At 40.5% G+C, this 19,250-nt stretch overlaps 1 protein-coding gene across 9 annotated transcripts in view; it reads left to right on the forward strand.

Moving 5' to 3' along the window:
• Nucleotides 1-19,250, forward strand: part of FGD4 (FYVE, RhoGEF and PH domain containing 4) — a 116,298-nt gene that overhangs the window by 52,502 nt on the left and 44,546 nt on the right. Inside the window, exon 1 of one of the 9 annotated variants that reach the window (XM_054204993.1) lies at nucleotides 1,339-4,695. The exons of 7 other annotated variants lie outside the window; for them this stretch is intronic. In XM_054204993.1, coding sequence (XP_054060968.1) covers nucleotides 4,680-4,695 — 16 coding nt within the window. In that variant the 5' untranslated portion in view covers nucleotides 1,339-4,679. One more of the 9 variants, XM_054205060.1, reaches the window with a different exon arrangement.

Here is a 19,250-nt window from a genome sequence, read left to right on the forward strand (position 1 = left end):
TGGGAGTGGGATATGTGCATCTTTGTGGTAGAAACATTAAACTGAAATACAAATCTAACATTAAACAGATCCTTGTGAGCTTCATCTCTTCCTTGGCAGAGAGGGGAGGCTCCTGAACATCCATGTGGTGGCTTCTCTTACTTGTAGCTCTTGAGAGTTGGCTGTTTGACTTTTTAAGCCATTTACTTTGGTGCCACGCTTAGGCTCTGCAGTTTTACTATCCGCCCTTGGTGATTAGAGGCAGGAAGTCCCCATCGTGGCCCCCGTTACAATAAAAAGAAACCACAAAGCACCAGTGGTAGGCCTTGCTTGAGCTCTTGCACAGTGCTCAGAAATAAAGTAGGGGGTAGTCATTGCTTCAGTACAGCAAGAAGGCACAGGTAAGAGTGGCAGATGGTCACCTTCTGTTTAGCATGCCTGGGGCATTGCATCTCTCTCCCAGATTTTGACCTAGGCCAGTGTACACTTCTGCATATCTGCAGTTCCAAAGGTGTCCTTGGTTTTCTGTGCCTACACCGTAAGTAGTTTTCAGACTTTTTTTTTTTGCCTTGCTATAGAAGTGTCTGTTCAAAACTATGGTGAATAGTATTTAGCAAGTTGTGTGCTTTGGATTTAGTTGGTTTGTTTGTTTGTTTTAAGGTATGGTTTATATCCAGCCACCTTCATAAAATCACTTGTTACTGATTTTAGACTATCCCAAGGATCATGAGAAGGGCAGCATACGGAAGGTCTGACAGAAGTGGAGGTCAGTTTGGGACAAGGGTGTGTGGTGTCTCAGTTGCTAATTCCATTGCCCTAAGAATAGCTGGGAGCCAAGTTGAACCCCTTTTCAGACTGCTGGGCTTTTGAGAGAGGCTTTTAACAGCACCTCAGAAATTATTTTGAGGTAAGGAAAAAGCAAGCTTTAATTTTTGCCTGGGACCAAACTGCTATGCTTTTGAAGTACTGGAGTGTACAAGAGAAGGGAGAGGGGTAGACAACAATATGAGTCAACCACACCTACTTTATGGGAGCCCTGTGAAAGGTGCTTTTTTAGTTGTTGTTGTTTTACATCTCTCTCGGACTCATTGAGATGTCTAAAGATCTCTCGGGGGGGAAAAAAGCTGGGGGTTGCTTTCAGTGCAGGGCACTGATACATTGAAATTCAGAAGTGCTCATGCTGCATTCTGTGCTAGGGCAACATGTGGGTTACTAATCCTTTGGATGGGACAAAAATCACTCTGTCTCCATCAATGCCTTGCAGAAACTTCGTGTCATGTCCTGATGCAGCAACTGCAGCAAACCTCTTCAAACGCGTTGTGCCCGAAGTGAGTCTGCAGTAATGAGGAGCCTGCTGAAGGCAACCATACTGAATGCTGGGCTGTGATTCACTGTCACATGAGCTAATTTGTTTTTGGGGGTGTGTGGCATGCTGCCCGTGTAGCTCTGTAATACTTAGTTCAGCTTTTCAGGTTGCCTAACAGGACTCGTACTCACGTGACTTCCTTCTCAACTCCAGCTTTGTCACATTAAGAATATTCAAATGAGTCAGGTATGTAGGGTCCCCTTATCTGCAAAGTAAGGAAAGTAGCGAGCGAAAGCTTGTGATGCTTAGTTTGAAAAGTGGACAGCAGTGGAGAACAAAGTAAGTGCCATATACTTATTGCAAGACATTTGTAAAAACTTTTAATTACTGGAGTGACGAAGTCATATGATGATAAGCCAATAATTCTGATTTGAGATAACTTTTTCATAAAGCTTAACTAGTCCGCTGTGCAAGTGTCTAGACTAAGAACATGCTGGTTTTAGTTTGAATAGCTATCTTATTCATACTAAATGACAGCAACTACTCGTCTTAGTACGATTTTAATTACCCACTAATAAGAATGTTTTTTTTAACCGGTTGTTCTCCATGCCCCTTCACCTGCTTTTTAGACAAATTTAATAGAACTAACTTTATTTTTTAGTGAACTTTTCCATAAATTTCACAGGCACATTGTGGTGACAGGTAAGACATAGCTGTACCTCTTGTTGAATTTTCAACTAATACTTGCCAGTATAGCTTTATCGTGCAGTTTGTACTTTGCACACTTCTGCTCTTAGAGTAAGCAAAGATAGGTGTAAAACTCACGTGAAACCAGGTTAATGAGATGTCCCCATTTTATCACTTTTAATCTCTCCCAAATCCCCTTGTCTGCTAGCTAATCAGATAGAGAGAAAACAATTAATCTTCTACCTTTTCTTAAAAAAGGAGGAGTTAAGCATGTGTTTTGAGGTTGGGCTTTGAAGATGTCTTTATACTTGTTTTAATGTTGCACCTTCTGGAAATGAAATAATATAAAATCCACAGTTTCCTTCAGGTTTCTAAGATTCCTTCTCTCTCCTTGAGCGGTAGCAGAGCTGAGGTTACTCTCCCTGGGCTGTTGTGAGCCAGCGGGTTACCTGTGTGGCCCAAGGTGGACCTTTTGGGGCTGGTCAGAGCTCTGACCTCTTGCCTGTTCTCTGCCTTGTCCCCTGGGGCAGGGATGGACGGAGAGCTCAAAGTTCATCCCTCCCATAGGCATCACATTACAGTTATTATATACTTTTCCCCAAAAAGGAGACTTGATTTCCCATCTGACCCCTACTTTTCCTTGTGTGACTCCTCCTCTTTGCTTATGGTGGTCAGTAACTAGCACTTATATAGCTGCTTATCTGAACCAATTGTTTCTTGTATTATTTTGTAGCCATTTGTCTTACAGCTTTCCAGCCTACTATTTTGCTTGAGTGAAAATTGAAAACTTTATTGCTGATCCCATCTGAATTTGAAATTTGTCACATACTTGTATGACAGGCATTAATCAGTATTTTTTTCTGGGTTAGGAAGAGTGCATCAGGCTGAAGAAAGGCTGACAATGCCTTACTGGCAGGTGGACCAACCAGGCTAGCGGGGAAAGTGGTTTGTTTCAAATATGGGAAACTGAGCAGAAAATTTATCTTCTCTGGAAAGACTTTTCTGGAGAGAGAAGGTGTTCTGTTGTAGATGTATTTCATGTGGAAGCCCAAGCAAGGGGGCAAGCTTTAAACTCATGGAGGTGAACTTCAAAATAGAAATGTAACCTATGCATTGGAGTTCTCTTAGTCTGGTTATGAAACTCAGTTACTGTTACTTTTTGTTTTAATGATGTGTTGATGACCTGGATGAATAAAATTTGTATGTGTCTTTAAGGAGCCTGGGATTACTTGCTAGGAGTATCAAGGATGGGGAATTGCAACTTCCTAACACAACAGTTTAAAAATAAATGCTCAAAACAGAACCAACACATGCAAATCTTGGTCAAAGCACTAAAAGTGGGTTCCATTTACATTTCAAATCTGTATGTGTGGAACTTGCATCTGCCTACCTCAAGAAGAAAAATACACCAAAGTTTTGAAAAAAAATGGAGGAAGATAGCCGTTTTTACTGTTGGTTGGTTGTTTTGGGTTTTTTTGGCAAAACGCCCTCTGTTCAACATCTGTAATAGAAAGGAAATAATTAGCTGCCCTATTCCAGAGAACTGTCTCCTCAGTGACAAACAGATGTTCATAACAATGGATTGTTTTGCAAGTGTATACCCCGTAACCCTTGGTACTTGTCCTTCAGAGCAGCTCTGCCGTGGCGCGCTTGTACGTAGCCTTGAATGTGAGGACTACGCGTGGCCGGTGGCGGAAGGGGCTGTAGGGAGCTGTGGTTTGGACCAACACAGCGGTTGGAGATGACCTCAGCTGCCGTGAATGACAGGCTGGCTGCTATATTCTGATTCATATTATCCGAACTGACAGGGCTGGATTTTAAATCCCAGTTTCTTTCTCCTGCTGGGATGAAAGTGTGCCAGCTGGGGGTCACATGGTGTGAGAGCTGTGAACAATAAAAGAAAGTTACTTGCAGGAACTTCTCTTTTCAGTTAATCCTTTTGCTTTTTAAAAATGTGCATTTTCACAGTTCAGAATTTACTCTAATATCTTAGTATTCTACCCTGGAACACAATATCTAGTTTATACCATTTGAAACCTGATTTTAAATTATTGGAGTGACTTTCATTCTGTGCCAAATAAGCTAATGTTTTCGTGACAATAATTAGACTTTTTTGGTCACTGCTCTGGTATCCTGCATGTTGTATTTACTTCATTCTAGGCATAAATTTAAATACAGATCATGCAATGAAAAAGTTTATTAGAAATGAGCATCATGCAGTATAAAGGGAGAACAAAGTACCAACCAGAGAAATGTACTAACTTGTCCTTTAACCTCGATACTGCTTTAATTACAAAGAGCAATGCAATTAAGAGTGACAAAACTTCCGTCGTAGCTGAGGCATTAGGGAAAAGAACTTACAGTAGTCCCTCCTCCTCCTGCTTTCTCCAGCAGTTCATAGGTTACATAAGCTGATTTCTTTGTTTTTCCTCTTTAATAGTGAACAGACCTCACTCTCTTCTCTAAGCGGACTGGTCTGCATGCTTACGTTTTTCCTCTCAAAACAGGCTTGCCTTCAAAGAGGAGGAGCATAGTGTAATTGAAAGACACAGCATGTAAACTGTCGGCATATAGTGAACATCTGGTGGGAAGTCCTTTCTGGCAGCTTATAGGCCTTGTAAATAGGATATATGTGAGCCTGTCATAGGGTTATTACCGTTGCGAAATCAATTCCTCGTGCGGTGTTACTGGATTGTATTTATAAACAATGTCCTCTGAACCAGGTAAGACTGATCGGGATGCTTCTGTTAAACTTTCGTCTCTTCAAGACTTGGGGCGTGTTTGTGTCCAGAGACACTTAAGAGTTAAACTTTCTAGTTTGAAGCAAACAAACCGGTGAACATCCAGCTGCCTTGTGATGCAATACAGCTGGAATGCTCCGGTGGCTTTTTCCTCCTCTTCTCAGTAAATGAGCTTGCAATCTCTTAGACCGCTTGCCTGATACATCTGCCACACCAAGAACTCCGCTACTTTTGGCTCGTTTTGCTGCTGCTTTCGCCAGCTTGAGACTTCCTTAAAAGCATATCAGTTTTTGTGATATTTATAAGTGGTTCCTGGCTCATTTGCTCTGTTCATAGCTGCAGTGTTTCTATAGGACACTTCTATAAGTCAGTATTGGCTTTAAGAATTATATCTCTGATTGTTTTAGGAAGTAGGTGTACACTTCTGACTTGTGCTCAGCTTTTCATGTGTAATGTTGCAATAATCCCTTTAACTGATGCTTGAACGTACAGAATTGGCATCCAGAATTAAAGAATGTTTTCTTTTATTGCACCATACAGCAAAAGGTTTGGATTTTTTCCATTTCAAATATGCCTGTAACTTAATTTTTAAGAATACTGTTGAAAATACTGCTTTACTTGGGAGCGAGTGCATTTTTCAATTCTCAGAAAAGTTTGACTTGAGGAAAGTTAAATTAAAAGACTTACCCAACCGTAACAGCTTAATATAAGGCAGTAAATATTCTGAATTAAGTTTTCCACAGAGAGATAGGTGATAAATGTCTGGGGAAGCTTTGGGTTCAAAACGCTGGTCCTCTGAGACTAAGTAGAGGGAAGGGAGTCACTGGCTGAGTGAATCAGAGAGATATGCTGGAGAAGCTTGGCGTAGATGCATGCAAACAGCTCTACCCCAGCTCTCCTGATTTCAGTACTTGTGGGCATCTGATTTTTCTTTGGCACAAAGAATACTTTTTTTTTAAAGTAGTTGTGTTGGCTCCTTATCTGTTTTATGATTAAGTTTGAAATTGCCCTTCTCCCTCTAGATTTTGATAATCAACCAACAGAATAGGAATCACACCTTTCCTCCCTCTATTTATGTATGATTTTTCTACATCCTTAGAAGAATCCACACGTGAATGTAGGAAATTTGTTTTCCCCCACTGCTCTAGCTCTTAAGAGCTGTTTTATGGGGTCTGTAATGCATATGCTTTTCCTGTAAATGTGGCATAAACCCTCATGGATTTTCAGGAAGCTCAATGTCATGTCATAACTACTATTTTTGGTATTACAGCTCATCTTCCCTCTTACCCTTTGGTTTACTTTGGATTATTTCGGTTTGCAGAGGCCTTCAGTATGCTTACATATAACAGTGGCAGTGTGAACGTCAAATATATTGGTGATGCTGTGATCTTTGTTTTTTTTTTTTAATTTGTTTTGAGAGATCAAATATATGAAGTACAAATATATTTGTATGTGCTTTAAAGTGACACAGGTTATACTGTCATGCTATTATGATATTATCCAGGCAGTGTATTTGCCCAGACTCCGGTTAGAAGTCACATGAAAGCAGTTAATGCAGGAGTAGACTACGGTTCAAATACCTGGCTTGAAAGGCAAGGAGGGGTGAGCTTCTACCAACCGGTGGAATAGCATATAGATTCCTCCTAATGTCACCTTCTCAGAATGGTGTCAGGAGACCTAAGGATGTAGACAGTACGCATAGAAAAGGTGACAGCAAGTAGTTCCAGTCTGTGTGGGTTTGAAATTGGGTGGACAAATATCTCTTGAAGCTCCTACCAGCATCTGAGAGAAGCAGTGACTGACTGCTTTCTTGGTCACTTGCTGGAGCACCCCCAATCTGAAATAGAAAGAAATCCTTCCAGTTCTGAATGCTGGACTAGGTGAGAAGGGAACAGCACACCTGAAGTAACAGTGCCTATAGGAAGGTATAATTTCACATGGCGTTTGTTCATTGCTGTTGCAACACGCAATTGAGAGTGTGTCCAGGTGCCTGAGCAAAGCAGTTTTTCCAAGTACAAAAGGCCCATAACAAATATGGAAAATGTATAGAATGTACCTTTTTGTGAAGCTTTGATGTTTTTGAAGACTGTAACTCTGTAGATATTTTTCTTTTTTAGTAGTAGTATTCACTATAGGGTGAAAACATCACTGAAAAACTGATTTCAGCAATGCCATTTTGAAAGGCTCAATGATACTGAGACCCAGAAGTCAACAAAGAATTAAGTGTTTTTCATTAGTACCATCACTATGCTTTGCTTTGTGACTGCAGCACCCAAGCCTTATGTTAGTCTTTTATGTGGTAGGTGCTATAGAAAAAAGAGACAGACAGTCTAACGGTTTACGTCAGTGCTTGTAAACCCAGTGAATTTGTTGAGTTTTTACTAAAAATTCAAAATAGTTATGGAATGTTCCTCCTCTTCTCTCTCCCCCCTCCCTGCCCTGTGTTTATGATTATTCTAAAACAAAAGGATTAAATTCTTTTAACATTAAGGGTTTGGAAATTTAGTGCCTGAGTGTTCCTTACAGTTTGATAGGCAATGCCTGACCTTGAGAAGGGTAGGTAGTTAGGAAACACAATCTTTCCTTTAGATTGCCATAAAATATTTAACACCAGGGGCAACAACTGGGTTAGGTCATGTAAGGTCGAGAGGGATTGGAGTATGGCCAAACCTTGTGTTATAAAATAAATTAAATGTTTAACCTTAAACAAATGTTATGTTTTAAGAGTAATTTCATAGATTTTTACTTGCTCTTTGTTTTGGAAATTTTTCTTCCCCAACATGTAAGCCATCAGCTTTTTAAAAATGAATATTTTGATACTCTTTCTTCTGATGCCAAAAACTGAGGCTCTAAGGAAAACAGTAAATATTGCATAGGAGTCAGCAACATTTTGTTGGGCTACAGTTCTGTGAACAGCTCAAGTGATCCAGCGGGCAGCTGCTGCCAAGAGGCTGCCCAGTCCCTCCCTGTGACTTTCCCAGACTTTTGGTTTCATCCACGAGCCAATTCAGCTCATTCACACAACACCAAACTCCTGTGATAAAACCAGAGACCACTTGCTGGCTGCAGGGCTTACGCTGGCCTAGAGGGAAACCCAAGGAGTCTCGGAGCTGGTAAGAAGCGAGCAGTGGGAGCTACGGGGATGCGGAGGGGGACGGAGGGGATAAAACTTTCTCTTCTTGGTGGGGGACTGTCTCACTCTCTCTGGCGTAGCTGCAGTTGGGCTTTGAGCAGCCTTTTTTGGTCTGTCCTGGGGCCTTCAAATGTTTTCATTTTCAAAGTGTTTGCAAAGCGAACGGTTGCACATCCTTCAGATGGGTTGGACAAAACTCGAGCTATTACAAAATTATTTCTCTTCCTGAAATGTTGTTGGGTCTAACGTGTTTTTACAGTGCATGACTTCTATTTAAAGCATTTTCCTATCCATTTGCACACTCAAAGATAAATATTCATATGACTATAAAAGCTTTTTGGAACAGTATGGTAAATACTCATCCAACTCTGCATCAGCAAATTATTTTAATTCTACAACATATAAGTTTTATGAAATGACATTTTTAAGTTGTCATACAGTTATCATCTTTTCTTTCTTTTTCTTTCAAAAAAAAAAAGTATATTTTAAATGAGGGTCCGGAAGAGAGAGGACTAAAAAATTGAATTGTTCTGAATTGTTATCTCTTGGCCAGTTCATAGCATAAAATGTGCAGCTGTTTCAATCTGTATAATGTTCAAGAGACAACTTTACTGGTGTGCGGGTCTGCTAATATTGAGTGAATTCTGTGGACAGCACAAACAGTGGTTATCTCTGGCAATTTAGGACCAGTGGTCATCTCTGGCAATTTAGGGCTAAAGGATTTTTTTCCCCCCATTTGGATTCCAGGCAGCTTGCATTTGACTTACTTCCATAAGGATGTTTATGAACCGATGAGTTAGTGTGAAGTGGTCATCTCTGTCTCTCTTGTTCCACATGGACAAGAGACCACGTAAAAGCTGGCATAATTATGGTAGGCGTTAAAAAGCCTGGACAAGGAAGGTCCTTCTTGAATGATTTCACAGGAAGGCCCTAAATGTACTTAAACCAGGCTTTTTGTGGCTTTTCTTCCTTTTTTATTTTTTTCCAACCAGGTCAAAAGCAGGAAGCACTTGAATTCTTGTGAATTGTCCAGCTTTGGGTTCTTTATATTTCTGTTTTGGTGCAGCGAGCATTCCCAGGGAGCTGCTTGTTTTTCTGTATTTCGTAGATGATGGTGGTTAATTACTTGGCAGGGAGACTTGAAGTGCTTGGGGAGCCTGACAGCGGGCTGCTTGCCCCTGGCTTGCGGGGGAGGAAAGGCATTTGCCACCAAGCAGCCGGAGTGCCGCACAGCTGCACCGCTCCTGCTGCTGCAAGGGGAGAGCAACTGTATGTTCCTCGCCACCCGTGCTTTGTTCTTTATCAAGTTCATAATTGTATATTTCCATGTAATCTCTCAAATGACAGGGAGTAGTGCCTGGTAGCCTGTTGTGATGCTATTGTGCCGTTAATACCCTGCAGCTTGTTCCTTAATTAGGGCATATTACTTTAAATCTCAAGCCACGCACTTTTAGAGAATAGTTTTTTGATTACTTTTTTTTCTCCCTTTCCTACTGTTTGCTCCAGCCCTGTTGAGATGTGATTCAACAGAATTAATGTTATCTAGTGGCTACTTGCTTCTAGAAAGGGAATCGGGTCTTCCTTTCCCCATCGCTAAATTTGCATCTTTGCCCAAGCTCCAGTGCATCTAAGGTGAATGAATGCGTGAAGCTGGCTGCTCTTTGTCTTTTTTTCTTTTTTTTTTTTTGGCAGGGGTTACATTTCTGATGGCTTAACTTTCCCGGCCTGCATCCTGGAGCTAAATGCACGCCAGCACTGATGCACAGAAAGTGGTGGGAGTGGGCAGCCAGGAGGAGGGAGGGGAGTGGGTGGAACAACTTGTGTCCGTGACAGCTGGCTGCTGGATGGCCTTTGGGTTGTCAGATGCTGGCCGGACACACAGGCTGCCTCAGCAGTTGGATGTGGGAAGCAGTTTCCATCTATCGGGGATAATTTTATTGGCTTGTATTGAATAATTGACTTCTGTTTGGATCTTTGGCTGTTTGGCATTTTGGGGAGACTGTGTTATATACCTATATCTTTAAGTTACTTAAATCCTATCAGTGTGTATATTTATACAGCTTCTCCTCCGATCTGAAATAATAGATCAGTTACAGTTTCAGGCTTCTGTAATTAGATTATTCCCCCGCCCTCCCCCCGCCCTCACTTTGGGTTTGTGGGGTTTTTTTGGCTTGGGTTTTGTTGGGTTTTTTAGCATCCTGTTTCTAAAAATGCTTTCTCTTAGCAGTCGTTTTATCAACAAAAGTAGCTGATTTCATGTCTCAAAGCATAGGGATATTTTCTAAAATAGCTCTAAGTTGAGATGAATATGAAATAAGTGCACAGATAATTGTCCAAAGTGGAAGATTAAAATCTCAGTGACTGACTTGTTAGGGAAGTCTTCTGGAGCCATGTATACTGAGCAAAATGGTGACATCTCTAGTTAGATCAAATTTATCAATTTTTTTTTTTTGAAAGCCTGTTAGTATTTGTGTAAAAATCTACACACACACTGTTGTTTCATAATGGATTATCAGTTACAGAAGGGGAGGAGGACTTTTTGTCGTTCCCTGACTTATCACCCGCACTTGCATAGTAAGTATATGTTAATGTACTATCTTGAATCGTTCCAATGGTTTGTATGAGCTACAATCAACTGCATTGTTTCCTCAGATGATGCCAGTAGTGCAGGTACACTCCTTAATGTGAGATGTTAGACTGTCCTGCCCAGCATGGGCATGTGTTATAACCAGCATGCTGGTTATCTTATATATGATAACAGGAACAAAATAAATCATCTTAAGCCTTAACAAATAAAGCGAAAGAAACACAGAGGGCTCAGTGCCACAGCCCTTGCTCAGGCAAGTGATTCTTCTGTGATCAGTGAGTCTGCTTATACAAACGAGATGTGTTATTTATTAAATAGGAGCTCGGGGCATTTAGGAAATGATGATTGCTACCTGTGCAAAATACGCTGATGTCAATTGAAAACTCAGTGGAAAAAAATTCAGTGTTAAGTAACGTAGTAGTTGAGGGGACATTGCTCACCTCACACAGCTCTACACAGAAAACTAAAAGGAAAAAGTAGTTTGGGGAAAACTCAGGGGAGGTGCATCCTGTTCATCTTTTCTCATGCTAGGGTCCATAATCAAAATGGCTATTAATGCAGTGGAAACTCAAGAAAGCCACACAAACCTTACTGAACCCCTTCCTTTGTCAAACGCGTAGGAAGCTGTGAAGAGCTGACAGGGTTGGGTGGGGAGGAAATGACCCTTGGATACAGGACTCACCAATGTTCCCATGATCGCAACGGGGGAAGAGGTTGACATGTGTAGTCATGACGCTCTTGTGACTTTGTGAAATACTGCCATGTCTGAAGCAGTTCTTGAGCTGAAAGTTGCCATCGTGCGTTATGGCACTAGCAAAAGGCTGTGCTGACAAGGAGGGAGGAATTACCTGAAGTTACCTGGTGTAGAAATGAAACAGTAACAGCAGGGTAGCTGATTTGGTTACAGGATCAATTTATCCTGCCTTATCATGGAGTGATGAAGCTGCTGCTACTTACTGTACCCGTTTTCTTTTTCGGTGGTTTTTTTTGTGTGGTAAATGTGTGGTCTTAACTACATGAAGCCCATGGTACATGGCTTGTAGGGTCAGGAACTGTGGTCACCCTTAAGTCTTGTAGATGGGCTTAATAAAAAGAAAGAAAAAATACTGTCCAAAACTGCTGAAAGAGATATTAACATTTTATGAAAAACAAGCCATGAAAAGTCTCTACAAGTAAAAGAACACTGTTGTGTATTTTCTCCTTAGATTTTGTGCTTGATAAGACCAAAGTGAAAAGAAGGGTTTGAGGGAATGTTTTGTAATACAGGAACCAAGTATGTGAAAGAGCAATTCTTGTCCCTGTAAACGAAACTCCTCATACTTGTAGCTCTCCCTTTGATCACATGTCTTTCTGGAGACGTGGCTTGAGTTTTGCTTGTCTCTGTTCATGTAGGAAACCTCCATTATTCATTAAATAGTTGACGAATGACCATCATCAGCAAAGCTATTGTCCCAGTGTGTACTAGTGTAGGTGACTCATAAGAACCTCAGTGTAAGAGATGCTGTGTTTTTGGCAGAGGACCTCAATCATAAGCTACTACTTTCAAACCACAAGCTGCGCGTTGGCAGCCTATTCTAAATCAGTGGTTTCCAGTCAAGGGAGATGCCAGCGTGCTTCAGGCACTGAGCTGGGTAGTTCTGTCTGCCTTTTCCAATGCCTTTGCTGCCCTGTGAAGGGGGGAACAGCAGTGGCAGGTTTCTGGGGATCCTGCCAGCTGGAGCAGCTGCAAGGCCCAAAGTCCTGCTGCCTCCCCTCCCTGCGATGGGGGAAGAGGTAGGAGTAGACAACCACAGTAGCAATGGCCAGGAGTAAGGTTGTCATACGTTATCTCCCTGACTTGCAGCCTCCACAACCTGTCTTGTGAGCAGTGCTTTGTCGTTCCATCCCTGCAGTCATCAGTAACCCACCGGCTCCTCTGTCCCTAAAGTGCCTCAACATTGATTTTGCCACTGTAGCCTCCAAAAACTGGGTGGTTAGAGAGCAGTGGCACTGCCAGACTGTATATCACAGTATGAAAGCAGGGGTCCAGCAGGGAAAAGGTGTAGAAGATAGTGACTGCAGGGGGGCTTGTTCTCAGGAGGCTCAAAACTGTGCCTTTTTATTACAGTTTTAAAAAGCTGTTCACTTTCTCTTTTTCCGTTTTATTTTATACGACATTGATAGTGTATACCACTTGGACTTCTATCAAATTAACTTTGATTTTAAAGACTCCATGTGTCGAAGGTGTTTTTTGACTTGCTTTGCATTGCTTTCCCTCACGTTGCATCTCCATATTCCAGATTGTGCCCTCTCTGATGAAAAATGCACTGTAATGAGTGCATGTTACATGGAGAAACCATAATTACTTCTAAGGAAATAGTTTTATGGGCTCAGTCTGGGCAAAAGCCATTTGAAGTCCTGTACGGTGCCTTTTCTTTTATTGGAGCAGCACCAGCAGTGCATGTTATATTATTGTGCTAATGCAAAATTTAGACGAATGTTGAAAGATAATCCTATTAATTGCTGATTTATTCATTTTGCGAAGACTCACAGCAGATGCGCAGGCCTGTCTGCATGGAAATGACTATTAGATCGGAGCTAAAAGAACAAAGATCACAGCCAGACAGGAGAGCAGACTAAGGCACACCGAGTCTTCCTGCTGTAGCCAGTGTTGGCAGGACATTTGTAGGGAATGTGAAATTCACCATTAGGTCCTTTACTTTGCATGATATACAGTATACTGAGAATGAGATCAGAAGATTATTGAAGTTAAATATTTTTTTTTTTTTTTTTAGTATTTCAGTGCTTCCTTTTAAAGCTTGGACTTTATAATCTTCAAGCAGATAACCTATTTAAATATGATGGCATCTGTAGTTGGTAACTTGGCAAACTGTATCTCTTCAGTAGCAGTTACTATAAGCTCTATTTTAGTCTAAAAATGAAAGTTACTAATGGAAAGATGCATGGTTTCTTCCAACCAGAACAACTATAAAACTTGACAAAACACAGGGAAGGCAACATTGAATGCTTGAGTCTTGTGAATACCCACAAACCAAACCAATTCAGTAATGTCTCATCTTAAACCAAGCAGATATGGGTATGTATCTACTTTGAATTGGATTCCATCACTGGTGCATAACCCACCTTTGTTTATTAGAAATGAAATTATTTTGAAAGTCAAAGTTGTTTCTCCTCTTAGAATATCTCTTGTGTGTTGTGTACAGTTAAACTTGCTGAAGTTTGTTTCGGTTCTCCTTCTCTATTACTGCTTTGTGTATTGTTGCAAGTGGTTCACACACTCGGTGTTATGCATACCAGAATTTGGAAACCTCTGCTCTGTGCTACTGTGTAAGGTAGCATATCTACCAAGAAGTTAAATATTTTCTAATTTTTAGCAAGTATTGTGTAGCAAGTGTTTGGCCTGACAGTTTTAAGGTCAACATTATTTCATCTAACTTCACCATCGGATGTTGTGAGTACATTCATAGGGGTCATTGAACAAAAAGAGCAGTATCAATACACTTTTTGCTATCCACAATTTATACCTACCGTATTTACTTGAAGATTTATTTACTCTGTGTGATAAATGCCATGAAAGGGAGGGTAATATTTGTTTGGTAACCTTAGGAATGTTCCCATGCAGGGATAAATAATAGACTCATATGCTTTACATCTTCATTATTCCCAGAACATGGTCTACCTTCTTCTGTTGAACTTAAAATATTTTTTTGCCTGTGTCTGGAAAATAACTTTGCGAGAAAAAAACCCTACATTTTTGCATTTTGCTAGCGTATGTATTTGAACTAATCCTTTAATAGAACCTGATCTGCGTCCTATGCTTTGCCAAGATTCCACTCTTCAAAGATAATTCTAAACCTTCTGATATTTGCCTTTATTTTTTTGGCCAGCACCTTCTTGCAGAAAGAAAACTAATTTCTTCAGTGGGACAGCCCTCCTGACTTCAGCAAGAGCTATTTTTTCACTTTTTGACAGCACTGTGTTATCAACTGTTTGCACTATTTCAGCAGTGGCTCACCACAGTAAAGGCTGGCCTGATGTTTAACCTTTAGAGCTCATCTGCACAGAGCAGAAGCTCGGTATGCAGTTTTTGTAGTATTCTGCAGCTGCAAAGCCTTCACAACTCTAATCACCACTGTGATAGGAGAGGTGAAAAGATATCAAAACACCACTGTGTAATTAACTTGAGAGGATAGCATTTACTAGAATTTGGAGGAAGTTGGTTGTTGCTTTTTTTCCTCATGAGAAGAACTCGGACCACCAGACTTCCTACTCTCCTCCTCCATACTGCTAATTTTCAGATACTTTTGGCTTAATCCAGACAATTATTCTTAAAATGTGTTTGGGTGTGCAACAGTAGTATAAGCCTCTTGGTAACATGTCAGTTCCTCTTACAAACAGGACAAACCTGTGAAGGGTGAGTACCAAGTTACTAGAAACTTAGTTTTCAGGGCAGGTTTGGACACAATTGTGGGCAAAACACATGACCCGTTTTACTAGATTTCTTGCTTAAGCTTCAACAAATCTGTTGTTGTAACTGCCTGGGCAAGAGGCTGCTTTCTGCCCTCTAGTTTGCGCTCATGAAGCTGCTTACTCTTGTCCTGACCTTGCTACAGCTCCTGTAGTGTTTGGTGAGTGAGTGAGTGAGTTGATTTAGTTTCCTGTTGTGTCAGTGCTACTTAACGCTCTTCTGAACTGGCGAGGAGATCATATGGCTAGGTTACTGTGGCTAAACCAATGCTTTTGGTAGATAGACTATTAGCTGAACCTCGACGTGTGTCCAGGGATGAGTAGGAAGGGTGAAGCTTTGCATTGATCTTGCATGAAAAGATCTAGCAGTAGAATGTCAAGACCACAACCATTATGGCAGGTGTTCTTGGGACTTAACACACTAAGTATGCATAGCTATATAATTTTAAGAGCAGTAATTTTGAGACTTAAATTTTGCCTTCTGGAAGTCACAAGAGTGTAACCCTTTTCCCATAGACTTTGTTTACATACAGAAAAGCTGCATTTCTCTCATTCAGAATGTACAATCAAGAGTTGGGATCACAATGGCAGTAAAAATTAGACAGTGCTGGAACAGTTTAGATGCATTATGTGCTGTAAGTGGGACTGAAAATAAATATAACAGAAGACCTAACAGTGTTGAGATTGTCTTCCTGAAGTTTATGGAACTACTGATGGAGGACCTATCCAGTACTAAAAGATTAGTTTAACCTTTTATGATTATAAATAAGCCATGTCTTTTCATGTTACAGGCATTTCAAGCTGGCTGATTATGTTTGTCTAAATGTTCATGGCTCCAAATTATTTCTAATTAGAACACTCTGAGGAAACAGATAATGCATTGCCTAGCTTCAGACATTCTTGCAGATGCAAGCATGTTTGCAAGCATTCTAGCTTCTCATTTCCTTGCAGATAAGCAAAATAATTAAGTGCTTATGAAATTTACAGTGTTTATTTCTCTTTTCTCTTAGTTAGTGACTACCTCCTCTTTTCTCACATTCTTGCCTGCCTCCATTTTATTTTATTTTTTTAAATCTTTCCCCACCTTTCTCTCCTCTTCACTGTGTTTAATCATCTCCTATTATAAGGGCTGGTATTAATCATGTACTAGTGAACACAGTAATTGGCTGGTAGTATTTTGTTGCTCATTGCATTTCTAACTTCAAGTAAAATTTCTCAGTTGTTATAATGCATAGGAATAGCGGTAATATGCAAATGTTTCTTTAATCAGGTCAGAAATAATCACAATGGGAATCTACTTCAGCTCAGTAAAAGCTGCAGGTTTTTGCAGCATGTCTGACTTTTTGCATACATAATAGGATTTTAAGTTGTACTTACAGGGCAAGGACTGTATTTCTAAAAGCTAGTCTGTGTTACCGCTTACGTAAATGAACAGAATTGAGCAGCCCTACTGAAATGCGTGCTGCTGGTTGTTAAGCAAGTATTTGGTATTTCTGTAATGTGCTGGAAATTATGTGGGCTTTTGTTATAATACACTTGCATACAATACACTACTTACAAGTCTGTGGTGAAAACTCCTATATTTCTCCCACAATTTTCTTGTCTACATCACCTGGAAGGTAATATCGTTCACTGGCTAGAAACCAAGGCTTGGATTTCCAGGGATGTTAAAGGATGCTTTTTATCCAGAGAATTTGAGTAGTCAATTTTGTATAGAAGTGTGGTGTGGCTAGACTTCCATTGCCTTTTTCCATCCCAGCTTTACATGTGAAGAAAGTGGTTCATCCTGATGTGGCTATATTATTCTTCAAAACACGTGGCTTGAGGATGTGACATGATTAACAGAATTACTAGTTTGAAATATAGGTTAAATGTCTGTAGCGTGTCCATCTCTAGCAAATATGGCTTCCAGGCAGGATGAATAATTTGTGTAATGGCTTGTACAACAATATCGAATTTGAAGGCGGTCTGTTTCTCTGCATCCCCCTTGTGAAGCCAGAGCACGTCTTGGGGCTGAGTGCCTCTTGGAGCTTTTGTTTTTCTTCGGCAGTTGCAAAAGATCCTGCTACAGAGGAGCAATCTTTTCTGTTGCTTGTAGCCAGAAGCAGAAGCTGGAGCAGATGGTGACGAGGAGGGAGGAGGAGTGGCAGACCACAGAGCTGCCCTGTTCTCAGCAGCAGCTCTGCATCTGCCTCGGTTTAAGATTATCATGAGTGATAACCTTAAACAGGAGTATGTGCCTTGATAAAGTTGTGTGTGTAAAATAAGTTCCTATTCTGACTCCAGCAGTGCCTTTTTTCCTTTTAGTAAATAATAAGGTACCATTGTGATGGAGGTTTCCGGCCTCGGCCTGAACAGTTGGCAGCAGCAGTGCCCCTTACTGAGCTGCAGGTGGGGAGCTGGAGATCTTGAAGTGCATTAGCTGTCAAATCTGCAGTCAAACTAGTTTCCAGAAAGCTCTAAGACTTCACACTTTAAAGGTAATTGCACAGTTATAAGAGTGATCTGAATGTAGATACATAAATTACGTGCAGTTGCGTACCTGACTTGTGCATGGTACTAATCCTGCAGGAATTCCTCTTTCTTAAATTTGTTTCCGAATTGAGGGTCCTCCAATTGGAGTGTAAACTGCTACAGTATGATTCTGTAGGAGAGGGAAATTCAGCCTGTTGGCCCTTTGGTGGAGACAGGGAAGGCTTGTTGGTATTATCCCCTGTACCATCACTTCGGTCTGTCTAAAAGCTTTCAGTACTCCCACCTCCATAGGAGAGACAGAAATGGCACTTAAGGTACCTCCTTAGGCATTGAGGAACGGTGTGGGACAGAGCTCCCACTGCTGTAGTACAACTTTGTGTGTGCAAGGAAACAGCTGAGGAATTTCTGCCTAAGATCACAAATGTCTGAGAAGCTTCTGTACATGGTGGGCCTCATTAGATTATCCGCATCATTGTGGGAGCAGCCACCTTTATGTTCTCGGGAGATCCCTCGCTAATTGAATGACATGGAAGAGGGAAAGATGCCATGTTGCAGCCACAGGTGTCTTGCATGTGTTGTGATCTGAGTACTGGCACTTTGGTAAGGTGGGTTGTTGATCTCGCCATGGACCTCTGGAAGTCTCCATGTTTGTAGAGGCAGGTTCTTGGTGTAGGGCTACTTCAGTGTTTAAGAGGAAAAATAAGCTTCTAAGAAATAAAGCATAAATACTTGAAAATATTGTTGGAACCCACAAAACATTGAAGAATCTTTCAGCAGCGTTGAGCGATAGCTATGGCGTCTCTTTCCACTGCTGTTCTAAGAGCAGGGTTGGCTGTTGCTAGAAATGGCTTGACGTTATGGATTTTGCCATGGGAGAGGGAGATAGATTAGATCAGAGGGTCCAGATTCTGCAGACCAGTTGTTCAGAATACATCAGAGGATCACCTTATGAAACGGTTGAATGGGTTTTGGATTTGCCTTTTTTTTTTTTTTTTTTGGAAATGCACAAAAACCCCACTCATGCTTCCGTTTCTACTAATACAAGCAAGCAAAGGTAAAATGATGGCAAATAATAACAATAAATTAAACGGTCCAGACTCTACACTAATCAGTTTGTTAAAAACGATAATAATTATTGCAACACTGCAATAAATGATAAATGGGTCTTCCTCCTCTCCTTTGCTTCTCCCCATAAACATGTTGTGGATTTTTTTGATTCAGAGATGAAGGAATATTGACCTACGTGAGATACCAAGGTCCTTCATATTATTTCAATTTTTTGATTGTGTTTACAGAACCAATTATTTTCGCACCCCAAACCAAAAGTGCATGGTTTAGGCTTGCGTAATCGCGTTCTAACAAATGCTTTTATTACGACTTCCTTTTTTTTTTATTTTTTTTTTTTAATACTTACAAAAGGAGCCCTTTCCTAAAAAAAAAAGTTGCAATACATTTAGCTAATTTTTGGATACTACCTTCCATAATAAAATAAACTTTTTGAATGTATAGCATTTTGTGAACACTTTGAATATAGAAATAGAATGGCTGAACAAAAATGCTGTTTTTTGTGTAGTTCTTTTGTTGAACAAGCACATTGACAATTCAGGTAGGAAAAAGTCTGTTACAGATTTTAATCTTTCTGTAGAAGAGCTTAGGCTAGTCATGGTGGAAGTCTTTTTTTTTTTATATCCAGATCCTCCCAGTTTAAACACAATAAATTTCAGCAAAAGGAAGAGCGTGTTTTAGGATGAGACACTCTTAAACGCAGACAAGTATTCTAATTTTCTCTGTAGAGAAGTGCTAGCACTTAGTGAATGTGTATATAGTCATTCTACCTTACATTTAATCCTGTTTCTAACTCTTGGTTTTTTTGTA

The sequence above is a fragment of the Rissa tridactyla genome, chromosome 1, assembly GCF_028500815.1.
Source record: "Rissa tridactyla isolate bRisTri1 chromosome 1, bRisTri1.patW.cur.20221130, whole genome shotgun sequence".
Classification (NCBI taxonomy): Eukaryota; Metazoa; Chordata; class Aves; order Charadriiformes; family Laridae; genus Rissa; species Rissa tridactyla.